Here is a 17,858-nt window from a genome sequence, read left to right as displayed (position 1 = left end):
ATCAAATTTAGAAATCTTTACTTGAGAAAAATCACCTTAATATTTTTTTTATGTAAATGAAGTAGTAAAAGATTTGTAAGTGACACAAGCAGCCAGAACACTAAATTGGTCTATAGTAATTAAGTAAAAAAATGTAAGAAATAAAAACACCACCAGTCATGCTCTACACATCCTGTCACAGGCTGTCAATGCGCACCATATCAGCAAACAGTAAGCACAACACTTTTTTTTTTCAGTTTTGGGATATAAATTGTATACATGTTTCATTTACAGATTACACCAAATAGGGGAAAATATTGATGGTTTATGCATGTGTATTTTTGTATGGAGAGATATGAAAAAGCAACCTGAACTGGTAGAAAGCAAAACACTCAGATGTTTAGGAGACAAGTTATGAATATCTAGATGAAATGAATGAGGGTAATGAATATACACTTGTTTAGAATATCTACATCACTGATAAACACAAAAAGGGGGACGATTAAATTATGAATACAAAAATAAATGATTTTTCTGGCTGGGCACCACCAAAAGATAATCACAGAACTAATAAAACAACAGGCAGTTACTTCAAGTAACTCAAACCAAGGGTTCATCACGTCAGCCAGTCCTGCTAGCCAGCACTGGTTGAGTTTGTCAAGCTATGCATCCAGTGACTAGAAATGTCACTGGAGCTAAGTAGTTGTAGGTTTATTTTTTTTAAAAAAACCTATAGAGAAACAACAGTGGTAGGAAACAATCCTACATTCAACTGGTGAAATACATTGCAACTGTAACTATTTTTTAAATTTAATTTATTTTTTAATTTCCAGCAAAAATTGTAAAGCTTGCAAAAAGTAGAGAAATGTAACTTGTAAATAAAGATGTGTTACTACTTATGGCAACAAAGATTCTATAGAAGAAGACATTACATGTGTGCCACAATTTAGGGAGATAAGTGTGGGCTTGGCACTTTGATTATGTAGAGGAATCTTATACTTGGGTGGTCTCCCCTAACTTCTACTAGTTCTTAAATAGCCTTGTGAAACAAATCCTATGTATAGAATATGGCACTGAGATAAACTAAGTTTTGGTGCTTGTAACAAAAGTTGTGTCAAAAGTATTCTATTCAACAAATAAACTATTAACAGAATCATTTTTCTATCAAAAAATAAAACAACCCAATGCCCTAAAATAAAAAATACATGATTCAAATAAATTTTGGCCAGATAGTCCTTCTGCTATGTAATTATGAACAAAATGTTCTTTAACAGAACAAATGTCAATGTTTGTAAATAATTATGTATAGTCTACATACAGTTGTAAAAAACTGAGGTAATTATTAACAAAATGTATTTTCATCAAAACTAACATTTAAAGTCATCTTATTTTACAAAGAATGTATTGTGCAAAGTTTAACTATTTAAAAAAACGTCCACATTGAATGAGAGTTTGGAAACAGCAATAAAATGTTGAACAAAGAGTAAATTATTGAAGCAATTGCTAGTCAAAACTGGTCATGAAAAACTAATCATCCAAAGCAACATTTGGCCTTATAAAATGTGTGCTTCAAATCTAATCCAGCAGTGTGTTCATCTGCTGGGTATATGCATGCATACCTAGTTATTGAGAGATAAATAGCCTTGGAATTTTCAGACCTAAATTTGTACAAGATGGGGAAAATTGTAGCCTCCCTTCTAAAGACTTGCTCTAGAAGGAAAGAGAGAATAGATATGTTTCTACCAAGAGCGCATGTTGGCAGCATGGGTAAAGGAGTGAACTTTTAGCACATGAACTATAGAACCACATCAAACAAAACATGAGCCTGTCTTCAACAAGTCTTGCTGGTGTACATCTGATGGAGGCTACACATGGCTGGGCTCTGGCCTACCATTGACAGTGATATGTACAGTCACCAGCTCAAGCTACACACACTCAACTCTTTACACTGGGGAGAAACAAATCATCTACAGCTACAATTATTCCAATCATAATCAAACTATTTACAGCTACAATTATTTCAATCACAATCTATTTACAGCTACAATTATTCCAATCACAATCAAACATATTTACAGCCACAATTATTCCAAATCAAACTACAACCACAATTATTCCAATCACCGTTAGAAACCTCAATAAACAACTAAAATCTATATTTACAGTACACCTGTACCCAAGATTTAAATAACTTGCCTACCTGGCTGGAGTGAGAAGTCATTCTCTGTTTCTGACACCAATCTGGACTGTTTCTTGGAAAATGAGCTCTTTAAGCCTTTCTTTAGGTAAATCATCCAGCTCCATTTCAAATGTGAATGGCTCTTCTGCTACTGGCTGTAGAGTGGTTACATGTACACATGTACATACAGCTACCACACATGTACACAAAGCTATCACCAACCTACCACACATGTACACACAGCTACCACACATGTACATACAGCTACCACGCATGTACACAAAGCTATCACCAACCTACCACACATGTACATACAGCTACCACGCATGTACACAAAGCTATCACCAACCTACCACACATGTACATACAGCTACCACACATGTACACAAAACTATCACCAACCTACCACACATGTACACAAAGCTATCACCAACCTACTACACATGTACACACAGCTACCACCAACCTACCACACTTACACACAGCTACCACCAACCTACCATGCATATACACAGCTACCACCAACCTACCTACCACACATGTACACAAAGCTACCACCAACCTACCTACCACACATGTACACACAGCTATCACCAACCTACCACACATGTACACACAGCTACCACCAACCTACCACACATGTACACAAAGCTATCACCAACCTACCTCACATGTACACACAGCTACCACCAACCTACCACACATGTACACACAAGTAGTGCTCACCTCATCAGCAGGGTCATAGTATTGTTCCAAGTATGGATGTGCAAGTGCTTGCTCCACTGTTATCCTCTTGTTAGGGTTAAATGTCAACATTTTCTCTAGAAGGTCAAGGGCTGTTGAAGTGAAACAAAAGCAGTCTATTACTCTTGTGTAGCACAGGTAGCCTGGTACGGAGGCCAACTCCTCTACCCTTAGGTAGCCAGGTATGGGGGCTAGCACCTCTACCCACAGGTAGCCAGGTATGAGAATAGCTCCTCTACTCACAGGTAGCCTGGTACGGGGGCCAACTCCTCTACCCTTAGGTAGCCATTTATGGGGGCTAGCACCTCTACTCACAGGTAGCCAGGTATGGGGGCTAGCACCTCTACTCACAGGTAGCCAGGTATGGGGGCTAGCACCTCTACTCACAGGTAGCCAGGTATGGGGGCTAGCACCTCTACTCACAGGTAGCCAGGTATGGGGGCTAGCACCTCTACTCACAGGTAGCCTGGTACGGGGGCCAACTCCTCTACCCTTAGGTAGCCAGTTATGGGGGCTAGCACCTCTACCCTTAGGTAGCCAGGTGTGGGGTCTAGCACCTCTACCCTTAGGTAGCCAGGTATGGGGGCTAGCACTTCTACCCTTAGGTAGCCAGGTATGGGGGCTAGCACCTCTACCCACATGTACAGGGATGCCTACCCCGTAAGATGAGCATAGATTTTTCCGTAATAATTGGATACTGTCAGTAACTTTCAGTATTTCTTTACATTTTTAATACAATTTAAATAAGACCAATTTTATATTAACACAAAACTTAATAGCGTAATGATGACAATGGGCGACGTTAGTTGCGCAATCTACTTTTTATTTCAAAGAAATTGACTAATTAAAAAAAAAAACAGCGCGAAATTCAGCATGTAAACTCAGCATGTAAGGCGATAATAGGAATTGCTCTTGCTATGAGTAGTATGACGTATGCTATAGGCCTATACTATGGGTACAGATATCTAAACCAATGTGAACTCAGTGACCCCTCGATCGTGGCAGGATTTTTTTCCCAGCTCACAAGAAAACGTGAGAGGCAGATGGCACAAGTGACGATGTTTAGAATTAGCATGTGTCTTGTTGCATTTTTTTTTTAAATCTAGATTTAGATAATATCTAGTAGAAAAAGTTTTTAAAATCATACGATCCGTGATTTATCTTAATGAGCCTAGATCTAGTTGTTCAGTAAAAACTTTTCTTCTCACACATCTCAAACAACATGCTTCGATAAATTATGTCTTGCTATTTTTACCCATAATTCCACAGCAGCTATGTCTCGCCCTTTCTTGTCTTGCATTTTACCCACACCCAGATCATTTTTTAAATAAGTATAAACATTCCCTTGCATAATTATTTTATGATTTAAACTTTTAGACCATTTTTCTTGAAAAATAAAGAGTAGATCTAGATGTAGCTTTCATATTAATAGAGATATCTTCCATGCAAGACCAGACTTCCAATGATCAAGGCAAGACCACAGACCATTCTAATAAAGCACAGGTAGCCAAGTGTAGGAGGGTATCAACTCACCTTTGACATCTGCATTAGGGAACAACTTTTGCCATGGAACCTTGGGCTTGTAAGGTAGAGACTGGATGTATCCCCTTGCCTGAAACCAAAAGACAGGTTGGGTTACAGCAAAAGCAGCTAGGTTGACTAGTCAATGTGAAAAAAGAAGGGGCTAGTCACCTTGTCATTGATGATACACTGTAAGTCATCTTGGCTAGGTGAACCCAGGACACCAAGTATGTGGTTCAGCTGGTCCAGGTCTAAACAGCTGGTTAAGACATTTCAAGCAAACTTTGGTTTACAAGACAAAAGTCTACCACCTCAAACTTAATAATGCAGTTTAACTATGAAAATAAGCTTTCATTTGAGGTACAACTATACATTACTTTACTTGGATCAAAATAGGAGAGCGTTACAATTTTTAATCTAATTGCAGTATTTACTATAGATTCATTTTTTTAATGTAAGACTCACTCTTCTGCGGGGGGGGGGGGGAGAGAATGTGACAAAAAGTACTTTGACACCAAGGGCCAATGTTGTAGGTTTTTCAAAGTTTTTGAATGAGCTTAAGCATGTAGTAGCTCTAGAGGAAAAGCATGGTTCAGTAGTAGAATACACAACTGCTAAGTTGAAGATATGAGTGCATGGCGCTGATTGTGTCACAACTGTGAGAGGCAACAGCTGACCCCACAATCACAACTGTGAGAGGCAACAGCTGACCCCACAATCACAACTGTGAGAGGCAACAGCTGACCCCACAATCACAACTGTGAGAGGCAACAGCTGACCCCACAATCACAACTGTGAGAGGCAACAGCTGACCCCACAATCACAACTGTGAGAGGCAACAGCTGACCCCACAATCACAACTGTGAGAGGCAACAGCTGACCCCACAATCACAACTGTGAGAGGCAACAGCTGACCCCACAATCACAACTGTGAGAGGCAACAGCTGACCCCACAATCACAACTGTGAGAGGCAACAGCTGACCCCACAATCACAACTGTGAGAGGCAACAGCTGACCCCACAATCACAACTGTGAGGGGCAACAGCTGACCTCAAAATCACAACTGTGATACCTCTAATGAAGGGACTAATGGATACAAAAAGGTATCTATATATATAATTCTCTTCATAGAGACCATAGAAAACACCAAGCTGTAAGCACGCCTAGCAGCCCCCTCTCTTTCTCTAGGCATATCCCTACCACCCCCACATGGATCAGCTTGTTTTACTTCTAGTTAGCTTGACCCACCACACTAGAATCAGTGTAGAGCAATTTATCACAAGTTTTGCTCTGTTGAATCCCTTCAGTATCTTCCTTAGTTTGTTGTCTATCCCAACTCAACTGGTATGACACCAAAAAGGATACAATGTTTGCCAGGAAATAATGGACGATTAGCCAACATCTCTGCCAGGATACAGCCTACAGACCAAACATCAACTGTAGCTTTGTTAAGGAAAAAAACAATTGGCTTTCATTAGAAGTATGGTTGTGTAAGATAAATAAACTAAACCAGTCAAAGGATACTTGACTTAGTGTAGCCCTTAGAGTTGAGCATGATCTCTGGTGCCCTGTACCATCTGGTGGCCACGTACTCAGTCAGAAAGCCAGTGTGGTCGTGGTCAGGGTCAGCTACTCTAGCCAGACCAAAATCACAGATCTGTTGAGACAACAAGACATCACATAAGATGTTTAACATGGTCTATTCTTCTCATACAATTAGTATACAAGTTGGATTTGTTTAACACGGTCTATTCTTCTCATATAGATAGTATACAAGTGGATGGGAGTTTTTTGTTGTAGTGAAAAGTAAAATAGTCTTGAGATGACATGTAGTGTTGAGAAGTAGGTTAAAACCAATACAAGAGAGGAGGTACCTTGAGATCACACGTAGTATTGAGAAGTAGGTTGCTTGGCTTGAGATCCCGGTGCAGTACATTAGCAGAGTGGATGTATTTCAAGCCTCGGAGGATCTGGTACAGGAAGTAGCAGACATGGTCATTGCTTAACTGTTGTGTCTTTAAAAGTTTGTACATGTCAGTCTCCATCAGACATTGTACTATGTAACTGAGCTCAGTCAAGGAACAAGTTATGTTAGCTAATGATCTACTTTCTGTGGCTATTGACCTACTCTTCTAAACAAGTGGATGTTAGCTAATGATCTACTTTCTGTGGCTCTAGACATCTACTCTTCTAAACAAGTGGATGTTAGCTAATGATCTACTTTCTGTGGCTCTGGACATCTACTCTTCTAAACAAGTGGATGTTAGCTAATGATCTACTTTCTGTGGCTCTAGACATCTACTCTTCTAAACAAGTGGATGTTAGCTAATGATCTACTTTCTGTGGCTATTGACCTACTCTTCTAAACAAGTGGATGTTAGCTAATGATCTACTTTCTGTGGCTATTGACCTACTCTTCTAAACAAGTGGATGTTAGCTAATGATCTACTTTCTGTGGCTATTGACCTACTCTTCTAAACAAGTGGATGTTAGCTAATGATCTACTTTCTGTGGCTATTGACCTACTCTTCTAAACAAGTGGATGTTAGCTAATGATCTACTTTCTATTGCTCTAGACATCTACTCTTCTAAACAAGTGGATGTTAGCTAATGATCTACTTTCTGTGGCTATTGACCTACTCTTCTAAACAAGTGGATGTTAGCTAATGATCTACTTTCTGTGGCTATTGACCTACTCTTCTAAACAAGTGGATGTTAGCTAATGATCTACTTTCTGTGGCTCTAGACATCTACTCTTCTAAACAAGTGGATGTTAGCTAATGATCTACTTTCTGTGGCTCTAGACATCTACTCTTCTAAACAAGTGGATGTTAGCTAATGATCTACTTTCTGTGGCTATTGACCTACTCTTCTAAACAAGTGGATGTTAGCTAATGATCTACTTTCTGTGGCTATTGACCTACTCTTCTAAACAAGTGGATGTTAGCTAATGATCTACTTTCTGTGGCTATTAACCTACTCTTCTAAACAAGTGGATGTTAGCTAATGATCTACTTTCTGTGGCTATTGACCTACTCTTCTAAACAAGTGGATGTTAGCTAATGATCTACTTTCTGTGGCTATTGACCTACTCTTCTAAACAAGTGGATGTTAGCTAATGATCTACTTTCTGTGGCTATTGACCTACTCTTCTAAACAAGTGGATGTTAGCTAATGATCTACTTTCTGTGGCTATTGACATCTACTCTTCTAAACAAGTGGATGTTAGCTAATGATCTACTTTCTATTGCTCTGGACATCTACTCTTCTAAACAAGTGGATGTTAGCTAATGATCTACTTTCTATTGCTCTAGACATCTACTCTTCTAAACAAGTGGATGTTAGCTAATGATCTACTTTCTGTGGCTCTAGACATCTACTCTTCTAAACAAGTGGATGTTAGCTAATGATCTACTTTCTGTGGCTAGACCTACTCTTCTAAACAAGTGGATGTTAGCTAATGATCTACTTTCTGTGGCTCTAGACATCTACTCTTCTAAACAAGTGGATGTTAGCTAATGATCTACTTTCTGTGGCTATTGACCTACTCTTCTAAACAAGTGGATGTTAGCTAATGATCTACTTTCTGTGGCTATTGACCTACTCTTCTAAACAAGTGGATGTTAGCTAATGATCTACTTTCTATTGCTCTGGACATCTACTCTTCTAAACAAGTGGATGTTAGCTAATGATCTACTTTCTGTGGCTCTAGACATCTACTCTTCTAAACAAGTGGATGTTAGCTAATGATCTACTTTCTGTGGCTAGACCTACTCTTCTAAACAAGTGGATGTTAGCTAATGATCTACTTTCTATTGCTCTGGACATCTACTCTTCTAAACAAGTGGATGTTCACTGATCAACTTTCTATTTATAAAAGTATTTGATTTAAATTATGATGAAATCAGGTAGTGTGTAAAAAAAAATAATTTAACTCTGTTGTTTACTTTTAGCTGCTTTAAAGTACTAGTGGCTACTAACTAAACATTTTGTGTTGACCCACTAACTAAACATTTTGTATTGACCCACTAACTAAACATTTTGTATTGACCCACTAACTAAACATTTTGTATTGACCCAAAAGATACACATCTTTCATCTCTTCTACTGTAGGAGCACGCAAGATGTCTCTAATGTCTATGATCTGAAATAGAAACAAAAGTTGCACCCATCAAATGAAGGTACCACACATACATATCTATTCAAACAAAAGTTGCACCCACCAAATGGAGGTACCACACATACCTATCTATTCAAACAAAAGTTGCACCCATCAAATGGAGGTACCACACATACATATCTATTCAAACAAAAGTTGCACCCATCAAATGGAGGTACCACACATACATATCTATTCAAACAAAAGTTGCACCCATCAAATGGAGGTACCACACATACATATCTATTCAAACAAAAGTTGCACCCATCAAATGGAGGTACCACACATACATATCTATTCAAACAAAAGTTGCACCCACCAAATGGAGGTACCACACATACATATCTATTCAAACAAAAGTTGCACCTATCAAATGGAGGTACCACACATACATATCTATTCAAACAAAAGTTGCACCCATCAAATGGAGGTACCACACATACATATCTATTCAAACAAAAGTTGCACCTATCAAATGGAGGTACCACACATACATATCTATTCAAACAAAAGTTGTACCCATCAAATGGAGGTACCACACATACATATCTATTCAAACAAAAGTTGCACCTATCAAATGAAGGTACCACACATACATATCTATTTAACTTAAATACTGCACCAAGATCATTCAGCTAATACACACACACTTATATTTAACTATTCTTTCTCTTTCTGTTTAAACAAAAACCAACAGATATACCATAATAGCTTAAAACATTTCATACACTAAAAAAAAATTCATTTGTTTACTGTATGCAAAGAAAAAAGGGTTAATTAGCCATAAGTAATATACATGCTAAATTTTATATTTTTCGTGTTGAGATTTTTTTTTTAACATTCTTAGAAAGCATTTGTTAGAAGCAATGTACTTAATGAATCATTATTAGCTTTAGTAATTATCACCTAGATATTTATTCCGTTGGTATTCAAACTTTGATAAACCTCCACTAGACATGGTCTAAGGTAATTGTTTAATCATTTAAGACATGTTCATGATGATGTAGTGGTTAAAATCTACTGACCAATGCTAGGTCAAGTGAATAAGCAAGAAGCAAATATTGCTAAAGTTGAGCAGCCTAGTGTGTGAGTGATGTGGGTAACATGAAGAGAAATAAACTTACATTTTCATGTTGAAACTGTAGGAGGGGAAAAAAAGGATAAAAAGAAAAATTAAAACCAACTGAAGAGTTCAGATGCCAAAGATAAATCATTGAAAATATTTGAACTTTTAAATATGAGTAGACTGAAAATCACAAACATTTAAAACACACACTTTAACCATGGCCTTTTACAAAAATTTAACAAGGACAAATCATTTCATATTTCTGAATTTTTTTTACATAATTCAGTTCTATAGAACCTTAATCTTGACCAAAAAAACCTAAACAACACCAACTTTTATATGTCAGGTAATTTTAAAAATGGAATTTGATTATGAAATAATCCATATTATCCTAAGATTTCTGTAAACTTTCATCTGAACTCTTCAATAAAAAAAAATGTCAAAGTTTGCGCAACATAAAAAAAGCATTCAACTGGTTTTTAATGGGTTTCATGCCCATGCTCAAAGTTATATGATACCCAAAATATTTTACAGTGGAAGCAAAATAATATAAAAAATATTTAACCAACTTAAAATAATCTGGCTTAACAGCAAAGATAATATTAGAAGGTTGAACATTTGTTAGGGGTAATGTAAAAACAACACAGAGTTACTATTTTAAAATAATCCAACAGCAAACTTAGCATTTTAAAAAACAAAACAAATATGTATTGTAGAACTCTAAACATAGATACTTTTTAAACATGTATATTAAAGGTTTTAAAACCTCAACACCATCTTAAAAAGCTGGTCAAATCCAAACCAAACTGAGGCCATAGCAACAAGAAAGTAATGTGTGAATACTTACATTTTCATGTTTAAACCGTGTCAAGATCTTGATCTCTCTCAACGTTCTCTGACAGTAAGTTTGATGTTCAAAGGGTGAGATCTTTTTAATGGCAACTTTCTGTTTTGTGTGATTGTCTGTAGCTGACCTGCAATTGAAAAGCAACTTCAGTGTACTCCTATAACCTAGCAATAATCTGAACTGACAACTACTGCAGCACATCAAATGTTGCAGACTTTTGTCCCAAGTGTGTCATAACATCAATGACTTCCTATAACCTAGAAATGATCTGAACTGACAACAACTGCAGCACATCAAATGTTGCAAACTTTTGCCCCAGTTGACCTCAGCCTCTGTTGGTGCCTGACAGTGAAAATGCTGCTTACTTACGGCTGCTAAGTCTGACATGATTGTCTACAAACAGAAAAATAAAATAACCAGACTTTAGCAACAAAGTATAAGAGGCTTCCAACATTTAGGAATCAAACATGTTCTGGCCCTAACCAGACTTTAGCAACAAAGTATAAGAGGCTTCCAACATTTAGGAATCAAACATGTTCTGGCCCTAACCAGACTTTAGCAACAAAGTATAAGAGGCTTCCAACATGTTCTGGCCCTAACCAGACTTATACTTGCTTTAGATTGGGTAGATTTATTAAGAAATTGACTAATAGCCATAGAACTAATACAACTTGCAGGCTTTTGTAATATAGCTAGCACATTTAGTTAATTAATTAGGCATCATTTATACAACCAAAAAATGCAGACAAAGCTTAAAAGTACAAAAACTTATGTTCAAGTCTACCACATAAAAATAACAAGCACTATTTTATCAATTAAAACAAAATTTTAACTGATCACTTAGATAAATATCGATAATAATAGTTTTGAAATAACTGATTTGAAAATTGCAGAAAATCTAACTTTTGTGTAATGAAGGAACATTTATGCAACATAACTCTTTGTTAAGTAGCATGGCTTATGTAAGGGAGGTTTTATTTTGGGATTTTAACAAAGCTTGTGGTGCAATTGAAGCATTGAAACCTCTTCTGGACTTCTCTAGTAGATTGAAGACCACTAGGAATTATGATGATTGGTTGGAGATTCAGCAGGGCATTAATTCGTAAATATCAACCCAGGTTTTTACTAATGGTACACCTGGTTGTTTTAATATTTCAAATTTAAAATACGGATGTACAACAGTGGAAGCAAATTATAAGGACAGAAAATGATATGCCACTTAAAAATACTAACATAGTAACAATTTTCCTACATGGCTATAATGTAGCATTCACTCATATCGGCCGAGGCTAATAATGTGAAAAAAAGTGTCCTCATTGTTAATGTTAAGGCTTTAATAGAATTACATTGTGATATATTTGTGTCAAATATTAGAGATAACTGAATAATAAACCAAAAACAATGTCTTAATATATCAATAATAATATAGGCAAGAGATCAACTTTAAACTGCAGTGTGGGAGAAAGATTTGCTCTATTAACAGCGGCCATCTGTAAATTAGAGTGGTTTCCCCTGAATCTCTAACTATAATTTTACCAAAAAAAAAACTTAAGATGACTGCTAAAGTAAATGAGCTTGGTTGCATCTGAAGAAAACATTTCTCGTCTTTATTTATTAGGGCCTACATACTAAAAAGTTTTAATACAACTATTTTAAAACAGGTAGAATCTACATGAAAGAAACTTTGAAACATTTGTCACTTGTGTAGCTTTCAAAACATATTCAGATCTAGAATCTAGAATAAATCCTCTTAAATTACTTAAAAAGGTGAAAAAATGTTGGCCTACTAAAATTTAATGAGTCTCTTTTTTTTCACATTACTAGATCTAGATTCAAGTCTCGGCCAATTTCAAGTACCTAAAACGATATTAACTAAATTAAATTTAGTAAATTTCAAATTAGTAATTAGATCTAGATTATTCTAGATCTAGTGAACTATTAATAAAAGTCTTAACTCTTAGTTAAGTCTGGAAATCTAGAATGATTGAAAAAAAAAATGAAGGCAGTCCACTTTTTTTTGTCAATTTTATCTTCTTCAACGTGAGTCTTATTTGTAGACTAATAACAAATGTATGTTTGGAGTGCCTAAAATATATTAAATGTAAACAATGATACTTGGTTTATACTTTATATCAACGTATTTTGTATTTTTGTTTACAGATGGTGGGCTCAAATGATTTTTCTAGCAGAACAAGCCAAAGAAAGGGGACGTCACCGGGTCGACATCGGTCATAGAAAAGGAACGCGGAAGCCTGAATCTATTTAAATACATGTCGATAAAAGCACTCAACTTACACGACCATTCCGTATGCTCCTTCTCCAATGTACGTCAAATTCGTATATCTTGGGCCGACTTCAAAGGTCTGTCCCCTAACTAATTCTCCGGGATTTTTTCCTCCAGTCTTGGACTGAGATCCCTGTGCCGCCATCTTGAAAGTGACGCACTGACAGTCTTAGTGAACCTATCGATGGGTTGCGATCACGTGACAGACTCGTTTACGTCATATTCTTAACGGCTCGCGATTCTCTCAAATCTACGGAGACATATCATTTCTTAACTCAGCCCAATCAGATATTCTGCTTGAGGATTGAACACACCAGGTAGACGGCAAAGTGGTACTATGACCTTGACGCTTGATTTTTATTCAGCTGTGTGTCTATTTTAAAGCAAGGAAGAAATAAAACGTTGGTTTTTTAATGTTTTTTTTTCACCCCTTAGAAGAAAAAAAGTAGCTTGGCTAAATTAAATTTCTGATTTTAACAGACGTAATTTAGATCTAGGTCATAAGATTTAAGAAGGTGCCTTTTAAACAATGTAAGAACGTACACACAAATTAGGATGCTGTCGATTTACGGCTGGATTTATATAGCAGCTCCAATTAAATGCACTAATTAATCCTGATGACACTTTCATGCGCCATGGCAACAGAGATCATATGACCTTCACCTCTGTCGTCTATCTTTGTCATATCACATGTATTGAATACGAATGGTATAATCATATTTTTGATTTAGATTATTATGGGTCGTGAAAATTGACCAGGTGATCTGGGTCACCAATTGACCATGTGGTGACATCAATAGGCAAGGGGTCATCCATAAATGACGTCACACTCGTAGGGGGGAGGGGGGGGTCCGTAATTTTGTGACGATGTGTGATGAGGGGGAGGGGGGGGGGGTCAGATGTTGCGACGTCACATTTTAGCATTATAAAAAAGCAATGTTAGAAAACGAATTTTAGACGTTATTTCGCGTTTTAGATAACTGTTTCAATAAATTGTAATAGTTTAGACAAGATTTTGGAAAAATATCGATGTTTTTTTTTAATTTAACTGCAATTTTGAGGGGGGTTGTAGGTTGAAGTGTGACGTCATTTTAGGGGGAGGGGGTCTGGCTTTTTGTGACGACGTGTGACGGAGGGGAGGGGGGGGGAGGTAAAAATCGTCAAAAAAGCGTGACGTCATTTATGGATGACCCCCAAGGTGATCTTGTAACGTCAGTTAGCCAGGTGATCTGGTGACGTCAACTAATCTGTGCTAATATCATGAGACCATGACAGTCGTGTGGAGTAAACATGACAGTCGTGTGGAGTAAAGATGGAAGTTGAGCCTACCGTGAGTGGTCAGCCAGTGGCCGCAACTTTTTTATCTGGCAAGTCTGGCCAATTGGACTACATTGTGTGGCCGCAACTTACCATCTGACAAGTCTGGCCAAGTGGGTTACATTGTGTGGCCACAACTTACCAATTGTGTGGCCACAACTTACCATCTGGCAAGTCTGGCCAAGTGGACTACATTGTGTGGCCGCAACTTACCATCTGACAAGTCTGGCCAAGTGGGTTACATTGTGTGGCCACAACTTACCAATTGTCTGGCCGCAACTTACCATCTGGCAAGTCTGGCCAAGTGGGTTACATTGTGTGGCCGCAACTTACCATCTGACAAGTCTGGCCAAGTGGGTTACATTGTGTGGCCACAACTTACCATCTCACAAGTCTGGCCAAGTGGGTTACATTGTGTGGCCACAACTTACCATCTCACAAGTCTGGCCAAGTGGGTTACATTGTGTGGCCGCAACTTACCATCTGACAAGTCTGGCCACAACTTACCATCTGACACGTCTGACACTGAAGCGCTGTCATAGAGACACAGAATCAGCCATCGGTGTCCATGTACCTAAATCCAAAATGTTGAAACTATTTCCATTTCAATTATACACCACAGAAATCCTTGATGTTTTGGTGGGGCCCACACAGAAATGCCATGATGTTTTGGTGGGGCCCACACAGAAATGCCATGATGTTTTGGTGGGGCCCTTACAGAAATCCCATGATGTTTTGGTGGGGCCCACACAGAAATCCCATGATGTTTTGGTGGGGCCCACACAGAAATCCCATGATGTTTTGGCGGAAAGCACCAGATTTTACGAGCTAACGAGATACACCTGATGACGTCACGTAAACCAGGGCGTTCATGTACATTTGATCACTACAGTGTTTTTTCTTTTCAAACACACACACACACACACACACACACACACACACACACACACACACACACACATATATATATATATATATATATATATATATATATATATATATATATATATGTAACTGGGGTAGGCCTAACTACCAGTTACAAATGATAACGAACGAGAGGCTGAGACGCGGTATTAGTCTGACGCAACATAGCAGGTGGCTTATTGGGTCGGGCTGATAACAACCTCAAAGCCGGCGCGTGCTATTTTGGGAAACGGTATTCAGACGGCCTGTCAACTTTGATGGATAGGACGCAGATGTTATTTTACGGTCTGTACGTTTGAACTACGCAACTGGTGGTCGGAGATCGAGTACAAGTATCGATTACGGAGGAATACAAGTACAGAGACGAGTACGGATACAAGGCATAAATAGGAGGGCACGGCAGGACTCGTTCTCTCTCTCTTCCCGTTTCAGCGAGCTCTCTTCCATCTTCATCGCTCGCTTAGATCAGTCAGTCTGTGTGACTATGTCAAGTCGGTTATAGAACGGGTTAGCCGTATTGTGTTAAGGAGGATTATAGACATGTGGATTCAGTTATATAAAGCCTAGTGAAGGACTGTTAGGGGTCAGTTGATTCAGACTATTATTGAGAAGCATTCCTGTTGATTTATTGTGTTATTATGAAGCATTTCTTGATTCATGTAATAAAGGATCAATAGCGAACCTGCATCTTGAGTATCTATACTGTGGTCAATGTTGTCTAGAATGAGTGGTTGAACTCGTTAACACGTGGCACTACAGGCAATTAGGTCTCATTACATGTGGCGTTGCGAGCATGGTAACTGTTGGCTCGTTACAATTGGCGTTGTCGGCAGGATAAATGTTCGCTCGTCACAATTGGCGCTGCGATCAGGATGAATTCAACTAGACTTGCCGTTTAAGGCACCTATAGTCAACCTTGTGCATAACTGTGTTTAGTGTGTGTGTGAATTCGGACATTCAGGAACTGTGAAAATTGAGGAACGAGGAAAAATTTTTCATACACACACGGTAAGAAAGAACTCTTTTTTTTAGTACTTAAGGAAGAAAATGTCTACTCTGGACGAGAAGCAGACCCATATAGTGGTCCTACCCAGAGAGTCCCATATTAACAAATTTTACGGGGACGGAGATCCAACTTTAACCAACAGGTTCAGTGAAGAGGTCAAAGCGGCCTGGGCCTCGAGACATATGTCACCAGAGGAAAGATTAAGACTGCTGATGGGCAGTATAGGTGAAACGGTTAGGGCAGAGGTTAAGTGCCACGATAGGACCGTCCAATCAGATCCAGATAAGGTGCTAGATCTGATTATGGAGACCTTTGGGGAGAGACGGTCGGGAGTGCAACTGCTATCGGGATTCGTGGGCTTAAAGCAGAGAATGGCGGAGAGTGTGATGGAGTACTCACACAGGATGAACAGGGCCTTTGATTTGGTAAAGGGCAAATCACCGGACATTGATGTACGCCTACTGAGGGACCATTTCATCGAGGGGCTAGCAACCCCGATCTTAAGGAGAGAGTTGAAGGAGGAGGTCCACAGAGACCAGCAGTTGACCTTCCTTCAGGTCAGGAACTCAGCGATCCGCAGGTCCGAGGATGAGGACCAATCGAACTGTTCGGTGGACAAAGTCTCTGTGCCTGAACAGAGACAATCCCCACCCACAGGGGCCGACACGATGGAGACCATGATGGCTCAACTGTTGGCCCACCTAGAGAAGGTTGACCAACGCTTGAAGTGGTTGGAAAGCAGGTCAACAGCTGAGAATCAGGAAAAGAACGGTACAAAACAGGGACGGGTTGGACGGCCGCGTCCTGCCAAGCCATCACTCCAATGGACGGCAGACGGTCGACCAATTTGTTTGTCTTGTTCACAACCCGGACATATGGCACGGTACTGCCAGGGAAACGGTCGTCCTCTGTAAGGCAGGGCCAAGCTACAGAGGGGCGAGGTTATGGCCCAAGAAGCAAAATGATGGGAGTCTGTCCCGAAATGGTGATTACGATTGGGGACATCGCGGTGAAGGCAATTGTGGATACAGGCTCCCAGGTGACGACAATCACGGAAAATTTTTACACCAAATGGATGAAAGGAAAAGACCATAGGTTGAGGTCTGACACAGGCATGCGCCTGACGGCAGCTAATGGACTAACCATTCCATACTGTGGTTATTTTCTGGCGGATGTCGTGGTGGCAGGACATAGGTTGAAGCAGGTTGGGGTGTTCGTTACGAAACACAACCTAGAGACAAATGTGTCAAATATACCTTGCCTGTTGGGCATGAATATTCTTGGCCAGTTGCCAGAATTTCTTACAAATATTGTCGGATCGACCACACCAGGTCGGGGATCCAAGTTGGCCAGGTTTGCCAAGACCAGAGGAAGGACAGCAGTCCCGGCAAACACGGTCAAGGCAATCACATTACAAATTGGTGATAGAAGCGTGAATGGTGATGTGATGATAGAACCATGTGGCGCCGCACTGAGGGCAGGCGTCGTGTTACTGCGGACATACACATCAGCGGAAAACGGACTAGTTCAAGGGTTGGTAGCTAATGTTTTGGATGAGGAAATTTTTATACCGCCTAACACTCTGGTAGGAGTACCACAGAACGTCGAGGTACAAAGGTCGGCACAGTGCATCGAACTGATCAATACCAGTAGTAATGAAGTAACAATTAGGTCGGTCAATGTGACGGCCGAGGTGAAGAAAAAGGATGGCCGATCATATATATTCCCGGAAACTGAAGACCCAAAATTAAATGAATTACTGAATAAATACAGGGATGTATTTGCCTCGTATGAGGGTGATTTGGGGTACACGGAAGTAATCAAACACCAG

At 39.1% G+C, this 17,858-nt stretch overlaps 1 protein-coding gene across 2 annotated transcripts; it reads right to left on the bottom strand.

Moving 5' to 3' along the window:
* Positions 1 to 788: 788 nt before the first annotated feature.
* Positions 789 to 12,972, bottom strand: LOC131952983 (mitogen-activated protein kinase 1). 2 transcript variants are annotated; one of them, XM_059315951.1, is made up of 12 exons: positions 12,792 to 12,972; positions 10,497 to 10,623; positions 9,708 to 9,722; positions 8,513 to 8,568; positions 6,299 to 6,488; positions 5,949 to 6,081; positions 5,790 to 5,861; positions 4,595 to 4,674; positions 4,436 to 4,514; positions 2,885 to 2,994; positions 2,180 to 2,313; positions 789 to 1,927 (listed from the first exon to the last, which is right to left on the bottom strand). In XM_059315951.1, the coding sequence occupies exons 1-11, from the start codon at positions 12,923 to 12,925 to the stop codon at positions 2,197 to 2,199; spliced, it is 1,113 nt and encodes a 370-aa protein (XP_059171934.1). In that variant the 5' UTR covers positions 12,926 to 12,972; the 3' UTR covers positions 789 to 1,927; positions 2,180 to 2,196. The 2 variants fall into 2 exon arrangements, with proteins under 2 accessions (XP_059171934.1, XP_059171935.1); XM_059315952.1 differs by lacking the exon at positions 9,708 to 9,722.
* Between the last annotated feature and the right edge of the window lie 4,886 nt (positions 12,973 to 17,858).

The sequence above is a fragment of the Physella acuta genome, unplaced genomic scaffold, assembly GCF_028476545.2.
Source record: "Physella acuta isolate Inbredline_101_S28 unplaced genomic scaffold, ASM2847654v3 ptg000897l, whole genome shotgun sequence".
In the NCBI taxonomy this organism is placed as follows: Eukaryota; Metazoa; Mollusca; class Gastropoda; family Physidae; genus Physella; species Physella acuta.
This window is presented reverse-complemented; position numbering and strand designations above follow the sequence as displayed.